This window comes from Macrobrachium nipponense, chromosome 25, assembly GCF_015104395.2.
Source record: "Macrobrachium nipponense isolate FS-2020 chromosome 25, ASM1510439v2, whole genome shotgun sequence".
NCBI lineage: Eukaryota > Metazoa > Arthropoda > Malacostraca > Decapoda > Palaemonidae > Macrobrachium > Macrobrachium nipponense.
Window position 1 is genome coordinate 33,965,054 of NC_087214.1, and position 12,944 is coordinate 33,977,997.

Sequence of the window (12,944 nt, forward strand, 5' to 3'; positions counted from 1 at the left end):
GTGGTTATTCAGCAACAGGACCAACGGCTTTACGTGACTTCCGAACCACGTCGAGAGTGAACTTCTATCACCAGAAATACACATCTCTCACTTCTCAATGGTATGACAACTAGAATTCATGGAAACAGTTTATAATAATGAATCGGCGTATGTGTGAAGCCTCCACTAATGTGGCAACAATGATTTTGCCATTCTTACCATGCAAACATTAAAGGTTACATTTATTTCTGGCATACGGTTATTAAAGAAATTCAAAATACTAATATAGACTTAAATCAATGAAAAGTGCTAGCAAAAAACAAAAAAGCAAAAAAATATATATATATATAATCCACTTATCCGAAGTCGTTCCTCTACGGTTTTCGGCAGCCAGATGTACGAAAAGGTTAGAAACATTGGATTGTATCTACTTTAGAAATACGCATCTGTAATTTTTCGGGGTAATTTGGTTGCAAAAAAGGGATAATATACATGAATTAAATTAAAATTTTTAAATAACAAAGTAAAGTTGAACTAAATAACGAGTAAAGTAAACAATTTAGGGAATAAAACTTTGCAGTTTCGTCGTCTGCTGTTCGTAACTGTGTTTGTGGCGCGCGCGCTTAAGAACCAGGAACATCAACTTGTTTAAAGTGCAATGTGGAGTGAATTAAGGCCAAAATGTGTATAATAACAATCAAATAAGCACTGTGGAGTTTCAGTTGTGATGGCAGTAAGGATAAAAACCACCGATTACAAGGTAAAAATGAATTCAGTTCAAACCATGACCCCGGGAATAAAAAGTTTCATACTTTCACTAATATAGGCAACAAAATGTGTTTTATTGTGCTGATTACAACTGTATCTTGAGTAAGATCAATAAACGTTACATACATACGCTAACATTGTTCAAATGATTGCTGGAAAGGCTGGGAAAGATGATTTTCGTCACTGTTCAAAACCTGTACATCCCACGGTAGCCGCCATATTCGATTTCAAAACTGCCTGGAAAACATATTTTACGAAGAGCGTCACATGCTTATTTTAGTTCGTATGGGACTTTCATATACCTATCACATTATGTTGACGAAACTTCAATCTTTTGAATGGTATGCTTGGAGTTGTAATTGTATTCTTGTTTCACCATTTAAATAGCGAGTGAATAAGACCTGTCCACCGTGATAAGGGTTGGTAGTCGCTGGTGTTTCCCCCTAACAAACAAGCTGGTAAGTTTCTGTGTTCCGATTGTTGTGATGAAAGTGCCCCAGCGTCTGTGGGTACAAGTGGTGTGCGGATTTAGGTATCACAGGAAATGGGAAGTTTATTGACACAAGCGACTCCGTAAACATCGAGATGGCGTCAATCTTCTAAATAGGGGGAAACATCACGACAGGCCAACCCTCATCACGGTAGACGGGTCTTATTCACTCGATATTTAATTGGTGAAACATGAATACAATTGCAACTCTAAGCATACCATTTAAAAGACTGAAGTTTCGTCAACATATTGTGATATATGAAAGCCCCATACGAACTAAAATAAGCATGTGAGCTCTTCGTAAAATATGTTTTCAAGGCAGTTTTGAAAATCCAATATGGCGGCTACGTTTTGCATGGACGGTTCTCATCAGTGACGGCCACCATCTTTCCCCAGCCTTCCCAGCACTCATTTGAACAATGTTAGCGTATGTATGTAACGTTTATTGATCTTACTCAAGATTGCAGTTGTAATCAGCACAATAAAACAACATTTTGTTGCCTATATTAGTGAAAGTATGAAACTTGTTATTCCCGGGGTTATGGTTTGAACTGAATTCATTCTTACCTTGTAATCGGCGGTTTTTATCCTTACTGCCATCACAACTGAAACTCCACAGTGCTTATTTGATTGTTGTTATACACATTTTGGTCTCAGTTCACTCCACATTGCACTTTAAACCCGTTGCTGTTCCTGGTTTCTAAGCGCGCGCGCCATAAACACAATTACGAACAGCAGACGACGACAGACGACGAAACCGCAAAGTTTTATTCCCTAAACTGTTTTTACTTTACTCGTTATTTAGTTTAAATTTACTTTGTTATTTAAAAATTTTGATTTAATTCATGTATATTATCCCTTTTTTACAACCAAATTACCCCGAAAAATTACAGATATTTCTAAAGTAGATAAAATCAAATGTTTCTAACGTTTTCGTACATCTGGCTGCCGAAAACCATAGAGGAACGAATACGGAAATGTGCAGAGGAACGACTAAGTTTTTTTTTTTTTTTTTTTTTTTTTTTTTTTTTTTTTTTTTTCTTTTTGTTTTTGCTAGCACTTTTCATTGATTTCAGTCTTTATTAGTATTTTGAATTTCTTTAATAATCGTATGCCGAAATAAATGTAACCTTTAATGTTTGCATGCTTTAATGTTTGCACGCTAAGAATGGCAAAATCATCGTTGCCACATTAGTGGAGGCTTCACACATACGCGTTCCATTATTATAACTGTTTCCATGAATTCTAGTTGTCATAGTAATGCATAATGATAAAAATTGCTTTAATATTTATGTATATATACTTCCAATACATAGCCTAATTTCACCATTTCAACGTTTTGTGTGTAGTATACCCAGTTTTGGAGGGTCAACACATACCGAATGGCAACAGAGAGAGAGAGAGAGAGAGAGAGAGAGAGAGAGAGAGAGAAAGGAAGGCGGAGGAACGAAGAAGAAAAGGGATGGCAGTGGAGGGGGGGGGGGGGGGGGGGGGGGAGAGAGGGTAGGTGGAGCTTTATACACGTGTTCTATCCATTTCTGCATAATGGAGTTTTTGTCTCTTGGTACAAGGACAAGTGTCGTTATTCTTTACGATTAGTGATTCACGATACCCTTATAAATTACGGCACTGGGTGTAATGCACTATAGCAAAATCTCGTTCTGTTACGAGTGTTCGTTACAGAAATGACAATTTGTCGAAAATTGCATTTTTCCTAACTATACAAACCTGAGGTCCTTTAACAATAGGAAGTAGCTAGCGGCAGCTGGAACGGTCGTAAGCTTCGAACAAGGGGAGAACGGTAGTTAACTGCTTGTCCGACAGTCGCGCGCCGCGCGACTGGGAGGTAAACAAATCACTTTTGCTTTTGGCCCATGCAAAATACGCAGAGTGAGGGGTGGCATGAGGAGGGACTATATGTAAAGGACCTCAGGTTTGTATAGTTAGGAAAAATGCAATTTTCGACAAATTGTCATTTGTTCCGATACGTAATACAAACCCTCGGTCCTTTAACAATAGGAAGACTCACTTCTTGGTGGGAGGAATCTGAGTCTTTGATGAACAGACTGGTGTTCGTCCATCCCTGGAATGCCTCCCTGGTCGTAAGAGCGAGGGAGGGATCCAAGCCTCTGTCCGATTGATCGGGGTGTGCACCGCAGGATCAATGGTCAGACCTCGGGGCCGAGTACTAAGAGAGAGGCAAGCGTATCTCTTCGTACCAGCAAGCAAGAACTTGTTCCTGTTTGCAAGAGGCAACATAAAGTATGGGTTTTGTCTCAAGCTGGCATCCACTTTCCTCCCCTTTGTTGGAGGAAGTGGTGGATATCGCTCCATCCCTAGTGAAAGGGATAGGATGGGGCTCTGTTGAGTAGCTCACCTGCATCTTGTCCTTATCCAGCAGGGTGACGACCGTGTCCCTCTAACCACAGGTAGAGGGGAAGAAAAAGATGGGAAGAGGAGCCAGTCACTCTCTCATTCACTCATCCATTCTTATGGTCACACCAGGACTCGATGCTGTTCAGCCTGCGAGGGTCTGGGTTCGCTACACAACGTGTTGAGCAGCCACCACGGGTCCCAAGGAAAAAAAGATCCAAGGACCTGTGGGCAATATCCGAAGGTAGAAGGAAGGGCATGTGGTCTGGTTGACCAGACCCCTGCCTTCAGTACCTGCGCCAGGAGAAGTTCTTGCGGACAAGGCAGCATCTCCTTCGCATCGAAGGCAGTGAAGTCCATTAGGGAGGGGATTGTGAACGACTCGAAACCAATCGTCAGGGACGAAGGGTTCTGAGTCTTCGCTACGAAGTTCGGTACGAAATCGAGCGTCACAGATCCCCATCCCCTGGATGCTTGAATTCGCAGGAGAAGTCATGCAGTTCCTCAGAGGAAAAGAAGGAAATAGTCGCATGACCTATCCCTCTTCTCTACTCGGTGATGTCCAGTACCCATACTGGTCTGTCGTTTGCCACGAAGTCTCTCGCCTCCTCCTATCCCCATGCAGCGAAGTTCTCGGTAGTGGATAGGACACCGACACTCCAGGTGGGTGTCAATGGTATGGGTACTGTGACAAGCTATTAAAACGAAGTATGATTGCTCTGTAACAATTCGAACTAAGTCAACAGCGTAGTTCGTAACTGACTCGGGCGCCTCTGACAGCCGCCGACTGACTGCGTTCGGTAGGAGGCAAGTTGTCAAAGCATCCGAGTAAGTCACGTGACCTTCGCCTTTAAAAGGGTTATGCCGAGAGACCAAACAAATAATGTATTTGTTTGTCACCAATGCCGGACAGCGAGGTGATGATTCTCTTAAGGCATGTGCCCAACAGGGGCGAAAGTCAATTGCCTTCTAGAGACCGAGGTCCCTGAAGGTAAACATCTCATGGTTGTTGAATCTCAGCTAAGGAGAAACAACACTATGTACCGTTGAAGACGAAGGTAGGTATTGAATGCAACCTACGTCTTCACATATGAATCGAGAGAAGGATTCTCAAGATTCATAACCTGTGCTTACAAATGACTGAAAAACGCTAACCGCTATTTCATTGCTGTCCGGTGAGAAGTGTAGTTGCAATGAAAGCGGGGCGTTCTTCAGTAATGAAAACACAGGGGGAAAGCCGCCTGAAGAACTGCTTCTCATGGGCTGAACATTTGGAAGTAGAGCTGTCAGGTCGGAGAGTAGGCGATGTCTTCTGACACATCTCGTAATTCGGTTGAACAATGAACAATTGTACACCTACGAATAAGAGATATTTTGAAGACAAACTCAGATGTCTGCAAAATCATCGCATTATCGCCAGTGCGATGCAGCGGGAGACTTGTACAGACTTCTGTTACCGTGCGGTAAAACAAACAGAAAGATGAAAGAGTCCAAGAGATATCTCTGTTGAAAATTCTCGCAATGTCGAAAAGGCGATGGAATCTAGCGTCACAGCAGAGATGGTCCTTCATTATTGCGAGAATCCCCGTTAATCAGAGACCTAAGTCCATGATTGTTGGGCAGAGATACGGTTCGGTAGTCAATCAAAGCAGGGCAGAGAGAGACATACATGACCGTGCATATCGGAGGCCCAGCTGATACTGAGCTGCTATCAGGCAGTTCAATACGCAGTAGTTGAGCCTGAGCTCTCGCTGACTCGTCATCCTGAGTTGCCAGGTAATCCATTATTCCATGAAGGAATGCGTTCGGCTAGACTACCGAGCATAAAAGATATGCTCGAGCAATTATATTTAGGCGAACACGAATTTCGGTAAATATAAACGTTGAAATGGTGTTGTCATGACAAAACCATAAGTATATAAATGAAACTGAAAACTCCTGGGAGGTTGCAGGCAACCCCGAGTTGCAGTTCAATTAGAATACTTCTCTTATAAGTCGCAATCCGTAGATTAAACTAGGATATGCGCCTACCCCTCGGACAATTCAACTGCTTAGTAGAATCATGTCGCGAGGTTAATATACGTAGTATATTTGTAGGATTCTGAACAACGATCTCCGTCCTAAATTCTTCCTCAAGAAAACAAAATAAGGATTGGAGATCGACCACCTTCGATCTCTATCAAAGAGAGTGAAGGAGAAGTCTTCCTCGAAGGAAAGCTTCAATGGTGAACAGAATACTAAGACGATAGTTCAAGCCAAACTGGATATTCCCGTCCGATCTTCTTCTAGTCCAGGTGGTCGCCTACTGTGAGATAGTTTCTTCAGCAGCAGTCTTCTTCCCCAATGCTAGAAATTCCAGAATTCGAGCTATAGGCGAGGTTCCCGATTATCGTGTATCGGGCTTCTCGTCTCGCTCACTTTGGACCGTGGTCTCGCGTAAGTGTTTGGAGATCGTAAAACTCGAACACTGAATGCGTTAGAAATTCCGTAGAATTCTAAGCAGTCTGCGAAACCCCCAACGAATTCGTCAAACGATATCGGCTGGTGGTCCTCTCGATTCCCGTAGAAATCGAGAATGGGCAGGATTCCTCCTCAACGACGGGGCTTACGTCAGGTAGGACCGAAGGTCCCCCCAGGTAGCGCAGTCCCGAACGTGGGATCCTACAGAGAAATCTCTGTAGGATCCCTCCCCTTTCCCTCGTAACCGTAAGGAGAGAGGAATGGGGGAGGAATTGGATCTCGCTCGCCTTCCCAGTGGAACTAGCAGTTGGAGAAGAGTAGGAACAGCCATCGCCTTGCGGCGATGGCCTCTCAGAGTCTGGGAAAACGTATCGTCAGGAGAAAACGTTTCCCCGCGGAGGGTTACGAACTCTACTGTAGGTAAGGGTCTGCCGCCACTGTGAACGTCGTCTGGGTGGGGCTGATCGACACCTGACAGGAGAGAGCCGATACCGTCCTCCGACTCATTCCAGTCCCGTCGAGGTCGAAACCTCACAGGAGGACCGAAGGAGTATTCAAATACGGTGTCCGAAGACACGTAGAAACGCCGCTGTCGCAGTAGAGGAGGTGGAAGTAGCTTGATCGACCGGCCAGAACTGAGAGAGCCTTCTTGTCCGGAGACGAGAGACTCTGGTTCGAGACAGAATCGGCAAGTTCCGATCGCGGCAGACCCACCGTCGGTTTGGGTTCCCTCTCGGGCGGCCCAAAACGACTCGAGCAGAGACGTGGGCTCTGCTGGTGGGAGCGGCAATCCTTCCGCAAGGTCATTATGCTGACGAATCAGCTTAATGACTTCTGCAAATTCCTCTGTATCTTGGAGTAACCGTGTCTTGCGGAGTAGGACCGTCCAGTCCCTCCAACAAGAACAGATCCCGAGATACTCCTCCTTAGAAGGAGGAACAGCGGCAGACCCCTGACGGTCGCCTCCAGCTACTTGCGCGTATGTCCTGGTCGTGCCTAGAACCGTGCCTGGGTCCATACGGCGTCATAGCGGGATCGCGAGCGGCGCACCTCTCGCGATCACTCATAGTACCTCGCTCCTCCCGGTGTAGCCCGAGGAGGTTGAAGGTACAGGAGAGGCAGACCTGACGCCCCCCCCCCTAGCTCGCTGGCAGGACCAGCGTGCTTGGAGGGCTGCTGCTGATCGTCCACCCGCAGTGGCGATCGAGCAGCAGGCCTAGCCTTGCCGCTCGCCTGGGCGAGAGGCTCGGCTGAGAACGTCGACACTGATCTCTAGCGTCAGGCGAGCTGTTGCTGGTTACCGTCCCCTCCGCCCGGTCCCGATGGAGGCGGCGTCAGGTTGACCTGCTAGGCTCGTTGTCGCAGTGAGACCGGCGAGCGTCCTCTCCGGCGCGTCGAGCCGCTGGTACCAGCCGTGGCTGGTACCGACGACCGGGGGCGGGGGACCCCTTCCTCGCCTCAACCCGTGGCTGTGTCAGCGACAGTCACGTCAAACCGAGCAGCCAGCTGGTCGCTGCGAGAGCGTCCACTGGCCTAGCGAGAGTCCGTCTGCACGACACTCGCCAGTCTTCTGCTCCGCGCTTCGGTCTTGGCGGCGAGCGAGCTCGAGTGTCAAGACTTTGGCTGGACGGTCTCCCGTGGGAGACCGTCCACTCGGTACTTCTCGCTAACGAGAAGCCGAGGTGGATCCTGGTTAGCGGCAGACCGCCTAGAACCAGGCGAGGAAGTGCCAGCCGAAGCTGGTTTACTCCTCTGGTCCCCGTCTTCTTCTCCTTGGTAGAAGAAAAGATGGGCCCTGTTCCCAGAGGGAGCAGGAGGACCAGCAGAAGAGCTCCCCGAATCGCCGGAGCGAGACGGGCCCTTAGAAGGTCCCGAAGGAGCCTTCGTTAGGGGGGAAAACCCGGGTTACCAGCTGTCGCTGCAAGAGCGGCCGCTGGCCTGGCAACAAGAGTACACCCGAGCGTCTCTCACCAGCCTTCTGCTCCGTGCCGCGTCTTGGCGCCGAGCGAACTCTGGCGCCGAAACTTGGCTGCACGGTCTCCCGAGGGAGAACGTACACTCGGGATCTCTCGCGAACGAAGAGACCGAGCCGGAACCTGGCGTAGCGGCATCGCCGCTCAGCACCAGGCGAGGAAGTACCAGAGCTAACCGATACTCCTTGGTCCCCGTCTATCTCTTCCTTACGGAAGGGGAGACGGGCCCAGCTCCCGAAGAGGAGCAGGAGGACCAGCAGAAGGACCCCCCGTCCCACCGGGGTGGGACGGGCCCTTAGAAGTTCCCGAAGGAGACTTCTTAGGGGGGAAGGCAGCCTTCTTCTTCTTCGGCTTATGGGCCTTAGAAGTCGAAGGGGAAGAGGCAACAGCAGACGATGAAGACGAAGATGACAGCTTCCTCTTCTCCTCTTCCTCGTCAGCTCTCGCAGGACAGTCGTCAGGTCCTCCATCCAGGAGGGAGCCGGGGCAGTTGCCGAAGCAACAGGGCCCGACTGCACCTGTCCGGAAGGACCTGGACTGGGGAAGACACACCGTGGGCAGGACCAGCATGGACAGGCACAGGAATCAGGAGCGACAGGAACAGCAACCAGCTCAGGAGCGGCAGGAACAGCGGCAGCGGTAGACCCAGAAGGGCGGACAGCCAAGCCAACAGCGGGAATCACATCAGCGGCAGGTACGGCAGGCCCAGCGATCGCCTCGTTAGAATCATCGGCAGCCAGCGGAACCTGGGTCCTGGCGGCCGGTCCAGGGCGAGCTGCTGGAACAGCGGAAGTCTGGGGCAGGCAACACGAAGAAAACATGCGGCGGCGGCAACCCCACCTCGGTACGGCTGCGGCCCTAGTAGCGGCAGACGGCGTCATCGACACAGCCATGGGGAGTGTAGACCAGGAGGGGGGGGAGCAGCATAAGCGGCCGTGGTAGTAGTGGAGACCGCCCCAGACCTCGCTAGACGCTGCAGCAGCCCGTGGATGCTAGGCACGCCCTGCCTCCGCGGTGGTCCATACCTGTCCAAGGTCGTCTCCCCCCAGCACGGATGTAGCACCTGCGGTAACATAGATAGATTAGTAAGACGGGTTCCCTCACGCACGGGGGGAGAGCATGCCCCACCCCGAACGCAAGGAAGACCCCAAATACAAAATACAACGAAGAAGACTGAGCGGGGGGTAGGAAGGAAGACGAAGAATCGGATACCAAGGGAGTCGCGGGAGAGCTTTCCGACGACTTCCTGGCAGACCTTCGCTTCCCCTACCCCCGCACAGCAGTGAAAAGTAATATGAAAATGAAACAGAATACTGCCCTTGCGATTCACTTCATAGAACTTAAAGGGGAAAAGATCAAATCCCGGGTAAGAACGGAAACTTGATCCAATAATATGATGCTATCATAAAATATATGAAAATGAAACAGAATACTGCACTTGCGATTTCATTTTCACATAAAAAAATCGTAAGGATCAATCCCGGGTAAGAACGAAACATGATCCAAATTAAATTTCATGCAAACAATAAACTAAATTGAAAATGAAAAGAATATTGCAATTGCGAATCCACTTTCCTTGCATTCTATTATACAAAATTAAAAGTCGTGCGAGCGCAATCACACTCTCGGTAACGAACGCACAGGGCAAAAATATAATGAAAAGAGTACTTACATTTTTCAATTACACACTTCCGCCCAAATACATGACTCGGCGCGAGCGCGCCCGCCCTCGGCACCGAGACATAATTCAAGGGTTCAATTCATGAAAAGAGAGGAAATCGCCGCATCTACGGCGATAACTCCATGTTGGTTCATAATTAAGTGATGAAAATGAAAACAGTGTACTTACAGTTTCATTTTCAAGTCAAACAACCATTAGTAGAAAACACAATAAAAACAAAGCATACGACGTGGATGAAGCGGGCAGAGCGATGACGAACACGTCCGTTCACACCCGCGGCCGAAAGCAAAAGTGATTTGTTTACCTCCCAGTCGCGCGGCGACTGTCGGACAAGCAGTTAACTACCGTTCTCCCCTTGTTCGAAGCTTACGACCGTCCCAGCTGCCGCTAGTTACCTTCCTATTGTTAAAGGACCGAGGGTTTGTATTACGTATCGGAACAAATAGGTATTGCCCAAAAACGTGCTTGCACTGTCTCTGAAACCCATAGTTGACATGCTGCTTAGTTTGTCAATCAAGTTTTTATAACCAAGTATTTTTTACAAGCTAGCTACTATTAAATAAATTTGTATTTTTCTCAGTCAAAACATATGCCCCTCAATGCTAACTTTCCTCTTTTAACGACTTTCTGGTCATTGCAAATTCGGCCCCATAATTTCTTATGGTGCGAAAACAGACAGAGGCCCACCCTGGACCGAAAACGATTGCGTCACACTACGGCGATAATCCAGCAGTAAAACATCTTCATATATCCAAAAAGTAAATAATAAAGATATATATGCGCATTACGATTATAACAATTACATGTATAGCTGATAACAATCTGCATGAATAACTGGTAAACTGTTCTGCAATGACAGTTGAGTATAGCAATTATTTACAATAGGTACGAAAGTCAAGATGTCGTGACTATCTACAGAACTTGAAAGAACGTTCTAATTCAGAAAAATAATTACTTAAATTTGAGTCAGAGTCGAGTTACTTTTTCAATAACGAATATTTTCAAATTAATCATCATAAATATGTAAAATATTGATGTTTTACTACTTATTTAAAAATTAGCCAAGAGCACGCTTCTCGTCATTTCATCTACCCAAAACAGCTGTTTACGCCTGGCTTGTTGTTGGTGAGAAATCGTGTTCGATTGTTGTGATAAAAGTGCTCCAGCGTCTGTGGGTACAAGTGGTGTGCGGATTTATCACAGGAAATGGAAAGTTTGGTTGACACAAGCGACTCCGTAAACATCGAGATGGCGTCAATCTTCGAAACATTTTTAGTTGTCAGTAAAAATTTCTAAAGCGTTTTGGTGAGATTTCCACTGCCGTGGCGCCATTTTCAGTACCCTCTGTTTAAATCTTAAAATTTGGCCTTAATTTCTAACTTTGGAGAAAATACTTACTTCGAAAGGAGAGTAGAGGTCTTTAGCTCCGTTTCTCACCAACAAGTCGCGACTGATGCCCATCTCGGGTGTCAGGACGCGTTATAATGTACTTTTTCGGAGGGTGCTAGGTGTTGATTGTGGTGGCCTGCTTGGCTTGCTGCTGTGATGTTCTACCCTACTTACCTACTTCGAAAGGAGAGTAGAGGTCTTTAGCTCCGTTTCTCATCGACAACAAGTCGCGACTGATGCCCATCTCCGATTTGTCAGGACGCGTTATAATGTACTTTTTTTGGGATTGTACACATTGATCGTACATGGTCCACTCTGGACCCTACGGTTTTTAACCCTATGGGGACCCGGCAGACTGGCCTGAGGTACAGTACGCATCTCATATCAAGCCATTTTAACCGCTAATAAGGCGACAAACACAAAACTCACCACCAAGCTCCACCGATATCGAGTCTGTCAAGAGGACGGACGGCATTAGGGTGTTGGTGTTCCTTAAATAAGATAATATCCTTCTGATAGGAGATCGAGACCGAGTCGGGAAGATGGCAACTGAAGTCGCGTTCTATCGGGCGAGCAAAACAAAACAATGGCGTCTTCTGTTGTGGTCGAACACTTCGATGTCTATTACTTTCATAATTAGTATTATTTATAAGTCTACAGGGCTTTCTTCTTTCTCACTTAATAAATATCGTCAATTACAACTTTATTTTCATTTAAAGTTCGTTCTATTTTTACCTCACGGTCGATTAAACTCGATTTTTAAAAAGTAAACATTGTTGGCGTCTTCTATTCTGTTCGACCGCCTTTATTTCGAGTTTTTGAAGCTTTCCTCTTCCATCGTTATTTCTTTTAATTTAAGTCTTTAAGAAATCTAAGAATAACAATTAAACACATGACTAAACTTTTACATTCATTCAACTCGATGGTCACATCTGGAAACGTGAATTTTTCTCTTTTCAGACAAACACTTTTCTACTTCCATTTTGTAATTTCTGCAAACAAACCTTCCCCCTAGAACTGTTTCTTCATTTCCTTTACCACTGCAATTTGTCATATTCCTGTGATTATCAAATATGTTTAGGATCTTTATCTTCTCTTCATATAACAAAGGTATAATGTTGTAGGGGCAGGTAAAAACTCTCATTATTATGATTGATTTATTTATTAAGGGGATCGGCTGCCTAAAAAAAACCCAAAAATATGAAACATATTCGATTTGCTGAAAAAAAAAATTCTATGGCTTCGTAGAACATTCAAGAATGTGTCCACGAAGTATTATGCTAAAATTCGCCTTGCTTTTCTACTTATGGCCTCAAATGTAACAATAACTTTATACCCACGAAACACCAGTAGCGCAAATGATTTAGTTTGGTATAGTTTTTGTGATATATGTTACGAAAACTTCCTTTGAAATGAAATATATAATGTCAATAATATCCTAATTGGCACCTTCTTAGTTATTTCCTAGACAAGACTTGTCTTTGGACAAGACAAAGCACGCATCATGAGTCACGAGGCTCAGCCTCAGCGCGGGAAATACATTAGAAATAATTTATCCAGTGATCTTTGGATTAAAATCCACAGACACGTAAGATTCATAGTGCTTTCAGACGTACGATACTAGCATGATAATTAGGACCTCTGTACGATAACGAGCGTACGACAATTCGCGATATATGTAAGAAAACTACTGGAAATTTACGATAATTTGAACCTTTTCGTCAACTTATAGGAATTTAGAAGATTCACGGCTTTAAGGCACCCAAGGTCTTTCGCCGCCTGAAAATAAGTAAAGCTTAAAAGGAGCAGAAGGCAACAAAGAAGATATGGA

The 12,944-nt window shown here is 45.9% G+C and overlaps 1 protein-coding gene across 1 annotated transcript in view; it reads right to left on the reverse strand.

Moving 5' to 3' along the window:
- Positions 1-11,704, reverse strand: part of LOC135199335 (metaxin-2-like) — a 33,436-nt gene extending 21,732 nt beyond the window's left edge. Inside the window, exon 1 of the mRNA XM_064227273.1 lies at positions 11,543-11,704. Coding sequence (XP_064083343.1) covers positions 11,543-11,588 — 46 coding nt within the window. The 5' untranslated portion in view covers positions 11,589-11,704. The remainder of the gene's footprint in view (positions 1-11,542) is intronic.
- Between the last annotated feature and the right edge of the window lie 1,240 nt (positions 11,705-12,944).